This window comes from Drosophila biarmipes, chromosome X (genome assembly GCF_025231255.1).
Source record: "Drosophila biarmipes strain raj3 chromosome X, RU_DBia_V1.1, whole genome shotgun sequence".
In the NCBI taxonomy this organism is placed as follows: domain Eukaryota; kingdom Metazoa; phylum Arthropoda; class Insecta; order Diptera; family Drosophilidae; genus Drosophila; species Drosophila biarmipes.
This window is the reverse complement of record NC_066611.1, coordinates 7750102-7763727: the sequence shown is the minus strand read 5'-3', so window position 1 is coordinate 7763727 and position 13626 is coordinate 7750102. Positions and strand designations below refer to the sequence as shown.

General features: G+C 38.6%; 2 protein-coding genes across 5 annotated transcripts in view; both read right to left on the bottom strand.

Moving 5' to 3' along the window:
• Window positions 1-1420: 1420 nt before the first annotated feature.
• Window positions 1421-5162, bottom strand: LOC108035578 (uncharacterized protein DDB_G0285291-like; the record flags this gene model as incomplete). Its single annotated transcript, XM_017111288.3, has 1 exon — window positions 1421-5162. A coding segment is annotated over one exon (438 nt), but the record flags the coding sequence as incomplete, so codon positions are not given.
• Window positions 5131-13626, bottom strand: part of LOC108035169 (uncharacterized) — a 115070-nt gene continuing 106574 nt past the window's right edge. For 2 of the 4 annotated variants that reach the window (XM_017110677.3, XM_017110848.3), the window contains 6 exons: window positions 12760-12890; window positions 12491-12672; window positions 9132-9355; window positions 8053-8359; window positions 6498-6710; window positions 5131-5764 (listed from right to left, as the gene is read on the bottom strand). In XM_017110677.3, coding sequence (XP_016966166.1) covers window positions 5166-5764; window positions 6498-6710; window positions 8053-8359; window positions 9132-9355; window positions 12491-12672; window positions 12760-12890 — 1656 coding nt within the window. In that variant the 3' untranslated portion in view covers window positions 5131-5165. The remainder of the gene's footprint in view (window positions 5765-6497; window positions 6711-8052; window positions 8360-9131; window positions 9356-12490; window positions 12673-12759; window positions 12891-13626) is intronic. The other 2 variants (XM_017110764.3, XM_050885779.1) reach the window with 2 other exon arrangements.

Here is a 13626-nt window from a genome sequence, read left to right as displayed (position 1 = left end):
CCGCCCCGTGTATCCAAATGTATTCTCTCCCGTATATATCTCTCTTTCTCCGTGTCTGTATCTCCTTCGATGGCAACTCTGTAATCAAAAGTTTACACTTTACACAACGTAACTTATTTAACCGTAGCTCTAAAAACCAAACAAAATAGCTAAATCGATGTGGCGAGCATCCAACTGAATGTGTAAGAAATTCAATTGATTTGTAGCTTTGTATATAGAGAGGAGGCGAAGTGCAAGAGGTCGTTGCATTTGCTGTTTGCGATTTGTTTTAGTTTATACACTTCATCCAACATCAACTTGTGTGCTGAGTGGAAGGGAAACCAACAACAACAACAAAAACAAACAACATTAATGGAATTATTGTACTGATTATTATAATTGTTTAATTTATTATGTAAGCGGCAACAAGCAACAATTTAAATTCAAATTATGTTTTGTTTTTTATTTGAAAGGGGTGGAAAGGATTGGTTCTTTTTTGAGACCCTGTCGATGATGGTTAATAAGCTATGATAACATGCAAATCTGGAATACAAAATTATTTATTTTATGGGTCATTAAAAATTGAAAATAAAGGAACTATTAATAATATTTTCAAATATTTTCAAATAGCTTCAGGAACTGTACCCAAAAGCCCGAATCCATAATTTCATTTCTTGTAGTTCCTAGCTTCCACCCTCATTTTTATAAGTTAAAAAATAAAACAGAAGAATAAATCAATATACCGAAATAAGTGAAATGCGTTTTATTGAGAATTCATTATATTAAAAAATTAAAAACTTCTCAAAAAGAAGGTCGTATATAAGGCAAATCTATGAATAACCCCTAGTAATTATTTGGGTCCCTGGTTCGTGGCCCTCCTTTAAAAATATAGAAAAAGACAATTAAGTCTTAAGTGTTTTTTCCTGTTATTCTTGGCTTTGGCAATTACAACATTTATTTAGCTTTGTTTCGCATTGATTTTATTTTATTTTTCAATTAAACAAATGTTTAAAAAAACGTCTCAAAAAGAAGGTACAACATTTATTTCACATTCAATTGAGTTTTGTTTTTCAATTCAACAAATGTAAAAACAAAACTTCAAAATGAAGGTATTTTACAAAGCAAAGCTATGAATTACCCCTAGTAATTATTTAGGTCCTAGGTTCAAGCAAGACCCAACCCTAAAAATACAGAAAAAGACTATTAATTTTTCTTTTTAAATTTGTATTTTATTTTTTCCTGTTATGCTTGGCTCTGGCAATTACAACATTTATTTAGCTTTATTTCGCATTCAATTGAGTTTTGTTCAAAAAAAAACTTCAAAAAGAAGGTATTTTACAAAGCAAATCTATGAATTACCCCTAGTAATTATTTAGGTCCTAGGTTCAAGACCCACCCCTAAAACACAGAAAAAGACTATTAATTTTTCTTTTTTAATTTTTATTTTATTTTTTCCTGTTATGCTTGGCTCTGGCAATTACAACATATATTTAGCTTTATTTCGCATTCAATTGAGTTTTGTTTTTCAATTAAACAAATGTTTCGTTTAGTGTAATGTGTTTCATATGGGTATTTTGTAGATATCGTCAGCTCAAAAGGAGTCGCGGCTTTACACTGAGTGGTACTTTGAGTTCGGTTTCCGCCTGTTTTTCATTTTCCACTGCTATCAAAGTGGCTCCGAGCCCGCACCACTTGCCCCACTCTGCCTGCCGGTGGTTGGGTGGGTTAACTACGGCAGAGCGGCGGTGCGGATCGGAGCAAACACCTGGGAACATCGCGCTTATTGTTTACTTTCGGCATATATGCTTTATCTGCGGTAAATACATTCATATTAATCGGATGAGTACATTCAGTTCGAACAGTATATTTGGAGTCGATAGAGCGACGGTAAAAATACAGCTATGCATTAACCTCTTCTTATTTGTTTTTCTTGTAGATCAATCAACAAAAAACAAAAAAACTTACAACTTTTGTATAACTAACTTTGGTTTCAAAATACTTCAAAGATATCCGTCCCCAGTCCCCAAAATCTCTTGCTGTCACTATTTTCCAAGACTGTAGTTTAGGTTTAGCTGGGTTTTTCCACCATTCAACATTAATAGTTATTCGGTTTTGCACACTGAAAGCGTTTAATTATTGGTTGGGTGTCTCTTTGGGGGTTTTTTTTTTAATATCTTAGTCGCTTACACTTATGCTTACATATGTATGACCTGCCAGACACTTGATAAACTTGGTTGTACAGTAGATATTGAATTTTGATATATGCGTCTTTGAACATTTAAGTGAAACCCTTTTGGAAATGCTGCCGTTTACATTTAGTTTTCTTGTTGCACCAGATCTTGCTTTGTTTGTGGGTATTATCGATTAAAAGTTGGCAACTGAAGAATTCGCTTTGACCCCATGTCAAGTAGAAAGTAAAGTACGGGCAAAGTAAAAGTAGAACTAAGTACCTACTCCTGGGGCAGTGGTAGGGGAATACAAAATTTAGTGAGTGCAGGGTTGACTGATTTCCTAGGGGATCAGCAGAACTATGGGTTTTTTATTTCTGATTTTAGGATCCTTCTTTTTTGGGTGTTTTTTACTGGTAATATTGTGTTTTCTAGTTTCTTTAGCTTAAAGTTGACTTTCTGTTCAGGTTTTCCGGGGGATTTCGGCTCCAATCTATCGTAAGTGATTACCTTTTGCTTGGTTTGCTATTTCAGAGGTTGTTCTATATGCTTCTTAGGTCGAATACTTTATCGGCTATACAAACATACACTTAGATATTGCACTTATGTAACGGTTTTCTGGTTCTCTGGACTCTCTTTACTTGGTAGTTTTATAGTATTACTATAGTACCAGTAGTTAATGTACAGGAAATGTATATAATTATGTATAATATGCTTCCTTGGCTTTTCTTTGGTAGTAACAAATTAACATACAATACAAAAAACCGAACAAAAGCCTTCAAACAGTTAGATTATGCTTGCAATTCTCTTGAACATTTAAGTACATCGTATAGTTAGTAGTTTTTTAGTTTCTTAGGTTATAACTGGGGTAACTCGACTTTATTGGGGGAACTGGTTTACAGGGTGAGTGGAGTTCTCTTTTTGTTCAGCTTACATTGTTCAATAACATTTATTAAAAAAATTCTTTTACCTTTTATATTCATATTAATTTGGTTTCTTCCTTTTTTTTGTTTAGTTTTAAGTCTTTGTTTTACATCAGTAAGCGTTTGTTTTTTTCTCTTTTTTCTTTTTTTTGCGACTGTTTCTCCTCTCTGCACTTTATCTTTCGGTTATCTTCGATTGTGTGGGTATCAAAAATCGAATGCCACAGTGGTTCCTTAGCACACTAGTCTACACACCGCGCTAGGACAGTCATGGTATGGGGTATGTAGTATGCTGGGTAATACTTGTAGAAAACGCTTGTGCCTTGCCTGGGATCCTCCGCCAAATTCTTTTGAAGAGGGGGTGGCGGGAGGGGGTGGGTGTGGGCCGCCGTCTCCCTCCGCTCGCTCTCTAAGCACCCCCCGTAAAAATCGGGGGCTCTTGTCATCCCGGGGTGAATGTAAGAGTTAACAATGTCAGTTTCGATTTGGATGGTTCGGGCCTCCTTCCTCTCGAGCGATGGGTTGGTCGCACACACACAGAAATCATGCAAAATCATTCGAAAATCATTCAAAAATCATTCAAAAATCACTCACAACCAGTCACACGCACCCGCTCACACAGTGATGAGAAGTATCTATACAAAATTTGAATATTTGCCCCAATGCAGTGGCCTATCTAGGTAAGAAAATGTAGATTACGAAAACTTCTCTTGCGACGTTTTATAATTTTATAAAAAACATAAGGAACATGGTGGGAAAATATTACTCTTCTATGTTTAAAATTTAAAAATTCAAGAACTGGCAAGGAAAGCAAATGGCGCCCAAACACTTGGATTTAAATTAAAAGGCTAAAATTAAAAGTAATTCTTAATTATTTTTTTACTTTATAAAAACAAAGGGAACCTATTGTGTAAAATTTTCTATTATGTTTAGAATCTTAATAATAAATTAGAATTGGCAAGTTAACTAATTGGCGCCCAAACACTAAGACTTCAGTTGAATAACTGAAATGAAAATTAATTTTGTTTATCAAAACTTCTAAAGAACATTTAAATTTTCAGGGCTAAACGAAAAGCCAAAACATTTAACAATTTATAAATAAAGGCTTGCTCCTTTGCCTAAACTATGTTTATAAAGACACCATCCTTTAGATTTTTAAATGAAATAAATCTTACAATTTTGAAACTCAATATTGTTTGCTATTTGTTTTCAACCCAGTTTTTTTGTGTAAACAAGAATGTCAATTTGAAACAAAGCATACAAATTAATACACTTTTTATTTAAGCTAAGGCATGTGGCTCGAAAAAAAGGATATTCAGTTTTAGGGGTCCAATGAACTTATCTAGGTTTATATGTTAGGTAAAAAATACTCTGCAATCACTGCTCAGATTCATTCCTTAAATTCATTGAAAAGTGTAGCCTAGATATTAGAAATTCGCCATTCGAAATTCGGTTTTTGTACATTGTCATCTTAATTTTTGGCGAATTTTGTCTGAAAGTTCGAAATTTTTTTCTCGAAAAAAGAAGTTTTTCCTTCTGCCATGCTATAATTCCCAATTGGTTCTAGCTGTATTTTGTTTAACTGAGGGCTTGGCGAATTTCTGCATATTAGGTTTAAATTTTGACTCAGTCACACAGGGTCACGCCCGCTGGCTTAGTACCGCCGGCCGCTGCTGCCGCTGGCGCAACCGCCGTCCCCGCTGCTCCCGCTGGCCCCGTCGGCCGCCCACCTCTTGCGGCGCGCCTCCTTGGCGGCCTGCATCTGGGCGGCCACCCGGCTGGTGCTCGGGGCATTGTCGAAGCTGGCGTACAGCTCCACCTCCTCGTCGGCGGCGTCGCGGGGGGCATTGTGCTGGAGGGGATGGGGATTCTGCAGCGGATGCTGCATCTCGAGGGCGGCGGCCAGGGAGGCCATGGCATAGGCACGGGCGTCGATGGGTTGCGCGCCCTGGTGGTGGTTCTGCTGGTGGTGGGGCTGCTGCTGCTGCTGGTGCTGGGGGACAACTACTGTGGCATCCGTATCCGATGGCTGCTCATGCTGCTGCTGCTGCTGCTGCTGCTGCTGCTCCAAATCGAAACTCACATTCTTACTGTCTCATCCACCCCGGTGGACCTGGACGGTGGCCTCGGCGGACTCCTGCTGGCGCAACTGCTGACGGTACGCATCCAACTCGGGCATCCGATAGGTGCCCAGATTCACCTGCACCATGAGCGTCTCCATGATGCGTTCGTTCTTCATCGACTTGGAGGGCAGGACGACGGTGAGCAGTTCGCTGGGCGAGATCCGGCACAGGTTGAGATCGCGCGTTAGCCGCTCCATAATGCACTCGAACTCGAACTGGGTGTCCTTGTTCGGATGGTTCTTCAGCTTGCCCACCTTGTGCTGGGCCCACGCCAGCATCGCCTCGAACTTGCGGATCTCCGGCGTCTGCAGCTCCCGACACATGATCATCTGGACCATCGACTCGGAGAGGTGCAGGAACTCCGGGCACTTGAACAGCGAGTGCGCCTTGCTCTCCACGAACGACAGGATCATGTTGACCAGCTCGGAGGCGGATGTGTAGCGCCAGTAGTAGTTCTCCAGCGAGATGAGCATCGGGCAGACCACCTCGATGCGCAGGAACTGCTTGCAGTGGTGGAAGCACGCCTGCAGCAGCTCGGGTAGGTCGTAGTGCTCCGCGGCGCACAGCAGGCCTGTAAAAATCATTTTGTAAAAATTATAAACCACAACAAAATGGTTAAATACTTATATATATTGAATATATATTTTTTTAATTATTTTATAAAAATAAAGGTACATTTGCCAATATTATATATATGTAGGTGGTCAAAAGATTTTTTAAAAGTTTCATCTTTATTCTTTTCTTATCATTTAATCCTTTATGAAGACTGGAGAACTAAATAATGCGCATAGAAATAATACATTTTCGTATTACTAAAAAAAAGAACACTGAAAAAGTCATTAAGCTGAACTAGAGAATTCACTTTAAATTAAAGAATTCGCGTGGAACTAAAAAATTCGTGTACAACTGAAGAATTCGCGTAGAACTAAAGAATTCCGGTATAACTAAAGAATTCTGAAGAACTCTCTTAAAACTGAAGAATTAGCGTACAACTGAAGAATTCCCGTAGAGCTGAAGACCTCCCATAAAACTGAAGAATTATCGTACAATTAAAGAATTCTTCTCGTAAAACTGAATAATTCACCTAGAACTAAAGAATTTAATTAAAATGAAGAATTCGCGTAGAACTGAAGAATTCGAGTAGAACTAAAGAATTTAATTAAAATTAAAAGAAATCGGGTGGATCTCAAGAATTTGCGTACAACTGAAAAATTTGTTATATAACTGAAGAATTCGCGTAGCACTGAAGAATTCCCTTAAAACTGAAGAACTCGCGTGGATCTGAAGAACTCGCGCTTGCTCACCTGGTATGGAGACGCAGGTCAGCGGACAGGTGCCCGTGTGCAGGTAGTCGAGCAGGACCCGGAAGGTGTCCGGGTCGAACTCGATGATGTTGAACTCGGTTTGGGCCAGCTTGGCGCGATCGACCTTCTGGGCGTCGGCGCAGACGGAGAGGCGTGGCACGGCCAGCTGGTTGTTGCCCGGCTTGTCCTTGTCCTTGTCCTTGCTGTCCCTGTCTGCAGGCGCCAGTGGGAGGTGTTATCGAGTGGGAGGGGGCGTGGGTCAATCGGTCATCGGTTGTCGGTAGTCGTCAGTCGGTTATTGGTGATCGGTTATCGTCGAAATTAAGGAAGTAAAGAAACGAAACGATTGCAAAGCAAAAGCGGCAAATCATAGTTGCAAATCAAACCATTTGTCAGTCGGCAATCAAATAATCGGTGAAACCAAAGGCATTAAGTTAAGAAGTTTGTGTTGGGTGGCGTGAGCGAGGGGTTTTTATTTTGTATTATTATTTGTAGTTTTTTTTTTTGGGGAGTGGTGAGGCGGTTGGCGAGTCACGTGAGATGAGAAAATGACAAAATTTTGTTTGTTGTTTAATTTAAATTAGTTCGTTTTGGTTGTTTCATGGAGTTTTGTTGAGATTAACAAAAGAGAGAAATACAGAGTACAGATTGTAGATATAGGACAGCAGAAACCAGGATCAAGTCAAGTGGTGAAAGTAGTGGAGAAAGTCAAGAGAGAGTTCAAAACAGTTTGGTGTCGAATCCAATTGTTTCAAAATGGCATATAACAGTAAAAATGCAAGCAGTTGTGGTGAGTAGAGGTGAAATGGCGTGGAATGCGGTATGTTTTGTGGTGAATTCCATATTAAGTATACGTAAATTATAGTTTAATTATTTAAATTATTTAAAATTATTGAAATTAATTTCACAGGTATATGGGCGGGTAAAATAAACAGGCATTGGCATAAGCACAGACAGGTGATTTTCGGTTGATGATATATGAGTTTTCGGGTATATTAAAGATCACATCGAGTGCAGTATAAACCAAACAGAAGGTGGGCAAAAATAGTTATTCGGCCAATTGTACAAAGGATGCATTGTCAAAAACGTTGGCAAACGAAAGAACCACGTCCAGAATATTTTATGCGATAAATCAAAGTTCAACGAAAGGAACACAACAGTGAGGTTGGGTGTTCGTTCGATACAAGACATACGATCGGGTGTATTTATAGAGTTCAGGACATTTATGTGTATATTTATAGGTCAGTTGAGATCGGGTGGTGGTTATAAAGAGTACGCAGAGGCAAAGATGTGCGGCGTGCGTTTTTCAGGTTGCATTTATAAGATTTTTCGTTTTTTTTTTTTGAGTTTTTTTTCGATATTTTAAGGATGCAAAGTTGGAGTTATATTTTTGGTAAGGACGCAAGGACGCAGACGGTGGACGGTTACGTAATGTGGAAATGCGGAAAATCAACACAAGTCGCACAGGAGAGAGAGGAGAGAAGAGAACAAAAGAGAGCGGAGAGAAAAGAACACGCATCGATATGGTTGCATTGCACCGACTGAAAACCCTTACTCGAACAATCTGTCGACGAGATCCACTTCTTCTTGTCGTCCGGGTTCAGCTGGTTGGTGTTCTTGTTCCGGATGGACCGGCCCCACCCGGCCGTGATGGTGCCCAGCCGGGAGAAGGCCCGCTTCACCATCGGCGACGAGGGCACGCTCTTCGGCCGGATGGAGTCCGAGTCGGGCACGGTCAGGTAGTTGTTGCTCTTGGGCTTCTGGTTCTGCGGCGACACCAGCGATGGGGCGGGCCGCGCGAAGATCTCCGCCACCGGGATCTGCGGCGATCCGAAGCCCGTCTGGATGCCGTACAGCATTTCCTATAAGGAACATGAAAAATATATTATAATTAAGATCTAATTTTTGTTTTATTAAATTATTCTTTTAAGAAATTTTGACCTTTGATGCATATAAATTTAAATATATTTCTATATTATTTTAAAATATTTTATAACTTTTTATATTAAATATTACATTAAATATTATGTATCTTTATTTAGGTATAATTATATATTTATATTTTAAAAGTTCTTATATTATTTAAATTTCTATGAGATCATCAATAACTGTTTGTGCGATACGTATTTTGCGCTCCCCTTGGCCCTAAAATATTAATTCAAAAATAATTCACTACTATTTCTCAAAAAATCTACTAAGGGAGCTTATATTATTGAGCGTTATAATAAAATATAAGTTGTTCTATATCGAAAGCAATTTAAAAAAATTAAAAATAATATTTTATTTATTTTATTATATAAAATATCATCAAAATGCATTTAATAAGCATTGTTGTAAAGGTTTTATCCATCTGTAGCCATATTCAAGTAATCTAAAAATATGTAAAATATGACCAAAATACGTTTGATAGTCCACGACTTCAAGACATTAATACTTAATAGAATTATTTATTCATTTTTTAAATAACAACATGGCGTATGAGTTATTTCAATGCTGCCATTTTATTACTCATACGCAATGTTGTCTGAATAAAAAATAGTTCATTACTCATACGCACTGTTATCAATATATGTAATTAATATTTTTGCATTTTGTATTCTATCAACTAATGACTCGAAATTCCATAAAACCAACCTGAAAGACTCGACTCCGCACTCCCAGGATCGCCCGGACCCCGATAAATCGAGCCTTCTGCTTGGACTGGCCCACCAGGAACACGACGTCGAAGAGATGGGCGTTGGTCAGGCACGATGGTTCTTCGTTTAGGAATACGCGGGTGAAGTCCTTGGCCAGCTGGTCGTAGTCCTCGAATTGATCGCGAACGGAGTCCAGAAGTGGTGACGAGGGTCGCATGTGACCTGCGGAAAACAGATTGGGGGATTTCCTTTGTCAGTTTAATATATTTTAAAATATTTATTTATTTCAGAAACATTATTGAAATCATTGGGATGTATTCGCTGAAAGAAATTCCATTAAATATTAAAAATCATGCATGTGCCATGCTTATTTGTATTATGTTCTTAGTCTATAAATGTGTATTAAATTATGTGAAAGTGTGCAGGGAGTGTTTAGAGTGTTTTAAAAGGTTCTAAAAATATTTATTATAAAGTGGTGTAAAAATAGAACCCATTTAACGTCGAATTAAATTATTTATTTTACAGAATTAGGCATCCTTTTGGCAAGGAAAAGGCTTGGCATCATCTGGCATATGGAAAGTATACGAAAAGGGTTAAGGCGACACCCTTATATATATACATGTATAGACCCAATCACACATGTCGTTTGGAGCGGGTTTTACTGCATTTTGAGTGGAATTTATGAAGGTGATTGTAATAAACATACACAATCGAATAATTACAATTGGGAGGCGATATGGGTTCAATAAAGTCTCCACTGGCCATATAACTGAGTGGTTCTTAGGCGCACACATATGTGCATACAGCTGTGTTCAGTTAAAAAGTAATATATTAACTAAAAATATTAAAATTATTTTGTGCTATGTATGCAAATTGATATAAAATTCATAAATAATTACATTTTAGATACCTTTCCCTTTCTTTCTTTTCTTTTAATCTTTTACAGAAAAATGATAAATTGAAAAAAACAAATACGCTAAATTATGCCTTGTAATTACATTTTAGTTATATTTTTTTTTCATGGATGAATATGTTAAATTCTATACTTAAAACATTCAAAGAAAAATTTTTTTTTTATTTTTAAAAATTGAATTTATATTTATTGGAATTTTTTTTAACAGTTTTACCCTTTGGGAGGTTCATTTGATTAATTTCCTATATTTTTTGGTGGCCTCTCCCATTTTTCTGAACACAGCTGTATGTGTGCACATATAGAACTCGGAATTTATGCAGTTCCCCAATCGCATTCGAATGGAAATGCCAAACTATTGGAGCAGTAATTTGCATAATTTCCATGCGGCTAGTTCCCACTGGGGATCACTTCCGGGTTTTCTCAGTGTGTTTGTGTGTGTGTGTGGGGACAGTGTGGGTGAGTGTGTGTGTGCATGAATAAATCAAATTAGATTTGTGTTGTCTAGTGCAACAAATAGCAACAAATAAACAACAAGAAATCCAAACAAAATCACAACAAACAGCAACAGCAACGACACACCACCAACAACAGCAACAACATCCTGGGGAGGGTGGTGTTCGGTGGTGGTTGGCCTGTGGGTGGTGATGGGCGGCCGGCACAATAGATATCCCCCACTGATAAAACAACACAAGCATGGACAATATTTCTTGGCCGGACAAGTGTCGGTGTGTGTAGATAAAGGACGAGCAGATTGTCCTCGTCGGGGGGTTAGAGTTGACAACAGGGAGAGGGGGGGGGGGGGGGAGGAGGAGAAAGTAGGAGAAAGTGGGGAGAGAGAGAGGGAGGCCGCCCTGTGATGGCTTCGAGCGACGACTGCACGTTTCCGGTGGGCACAAACACAGCCGGATGTGTTAATGGCGGAAACGGAAGTGTCAGTGTGTGTTTCTCCCTTCTCCCTCTCTCTCCCTCGCCGCCTCTTCCGTCTCCCTCGCTATTGGTGGGTGAAAGTTCAACCGAAAGCAAGACAAAACGATTAATCAAACATACTCGCACAGCAGCCGTGTCACAAAGGACCAAATGCAAATGTCCTTTTTTCTATTTTCCCTGTTTTTCTTTTTTTTTGGTTCGGCTGCCAGTAATGCCTGCAATTTGTTCTCGCGATTTGTTTATAAATCTCCTTAAAGTCGCACGGAAAATATAAAATCCCAGAGATTTGCTTAAGGATTCACGAGACAGACGGTTGATTTCTTAAAAAGCTGGCTGTTTAAGGTCCTTGGAATTAGGTCTTTTTATTTATTACCGAATTAACTTATTTTAATTCCTTACTCATTTAAGAAATGTAGTTGATTTTGACCATCCACACATCATTTAAGAATGGATAACTTTTATTTTTTTGAAACTTTAAACCTTAGTCAAATATTTTTCTCCAACAGAAATGGTTTTTAATTAATAAGAAGAGCATTTTTTTAATATTAATTTTTTTTTGAAATTTTAAAAGATGTTTGAAATATGCCTTTTAAAATAGAACCATGACCATCCTTTTTGCAAATATATTAATCTGGTTAAAAAAATTACAAACTAATTATAAACTTTCCCTTTTCTTCTTTGAGAATAAATAAATCATAGTATATACATATTTACATTTTGTTTGGCAATTATATACCAACTAAAAACCAATTATTTGTATTATTTTTGATTCAGCAACACTAAAATCCCTGCTAATCTACTTATTCTGGTCCTCAAAATATTTTTAAAAATAATCAAGTGGCAATATATCTTCATCAATGCACATGCAAGGCTTGCTACAATATCTAAAAGATAATCTTATCCTGTAATAGAGATAAATCCCCAAGGAACTGTCCCAGATAATATTGAATAATTTACATTTGCGACCCTCTTTTTTGTGATCTTGGTGAGCCAAGGGAAGTGTAAATATTGAGAAGTCATTCATCAAAGCCAGGCAAAAAACATGCGGGCCCAGGTGAAAGTGGTGAAAGGGGGCGGCTGTGGTTCGGGGGGCGTGGCACACATACTATGCCTCGCACACAGGTGCAACATGGCACAACATGACGTGTGTGTGAGTGACGACGTCGACAATTGCAGATGGTGTTGCAGTAGTTGTTGCGGCAGCAATGGTTGTTGCTGTTGGCTCTCAAGTAGCTGTTGTTGTTGCTGCTCAAAGTAATTGTTGTTGTTGTTGTTATTGTTGTGTCTGTGTGTGGCTGTAGTGTTGTGGTTGTTGTTGTTGCTGTTCTTATGGTTATTGTTGTTGTGGTGTGCTTGCAACTCATTGGCATTGCTGTTGCAATAGCAGCAGATGTTGTGCGACGGTAAGTGTTGCATGTGTTGCTGCAGCAACTGCTGCTGCCGCTGCTGCTGCTGTTCGTGGTGTGTGTTGTTGTCTAGGACTCGGGCATGCAACATTTTGATATATTCATCCTCACCGATCGGTCGCCAGCTGCCGCGCCTATACGGCTTCGGTATCTGTCCAGTTTCCGCATGATTCGACAGATTCATCACCAGATCCTCGAGCATCTGCGACCGCGTTCGCTCCTGCATCCGGGCGAATTTCGGTGCCGAGTACGAGGCCCTCTCGCCATTCACGATCTTCGTCAGCAGCCATTCCCTAGGGAAAATCACATTTTAGGGGGGATTTCTCGCGGGAAAGTGTGGTGGCTTCGTTATGTCTAGGTTCTTTTAAGCCGAAACTCACCGGAACATCGGCCCCTTCTCGAAGACGGACTGCTCCCACAGGTAGGGCTTGTAGGCACCCACCTCGTCGCGGGTCACCACGGACACCTCGTACCTCGTGGGCTTGTGCTTGATCCGCGCCGAAACACGAACCTTTAGGAGAGAAGGAAAAGAGCTTTAATAATCAAACTGTCTTAGAAATTATTTAAATAGTTGTAACCCTTCAATTTCATAAAAACATGACCCATTTAAAATGAACTTTAGTGATGCAGATCGTTAGAGAATTTAGTAAGCTTTCCAAAACAGTCGGTCTTTTAGCTGTCCGCCTTAAATTGACAAAATTACGATTGAAAAACCACAAAAAAGGAGATTTTTTGACTAGAATATCTAGTTTTAAAAATCATGAGAAACCCCCTGACAAAAAATGGAAAAATGGGTCAAAAAAAAAATTTTTCTATTAGTGATGCAGATTGTCAGCAAATTTAGTAAGCTTTCCAAAACAGTCTGTCTTTTGGCTGTCCGCCTTAAATTGACGAAATTACGATTGAAAAACCACAAAAAAGGTGATTTTTTTTTACTAAAATATGAACTCCCAAAAATTATGAGATACCCCCATATAAAATTTTTAAAAATGGGTAAAAAAATAAATTTTCCTGGGAGTGATGCAGATCGTTAGCAAATTTGGTAAGCTTTCCAAAACAGTCTTTTGGCTCTACGCCTTGATTTGGCTAAACTACGATTGAAAAACCTCACAAAAATGAGTTTTTTTTTTACTAAAATCTGAAATTTAAAACATTGTAAGTTACACCCTTATAAAAATGCAAAAATGGTTAAAAAATAAATTTCAAGCATGTCTTGACTTGGCTAAACCACAATCAATGAAAATATA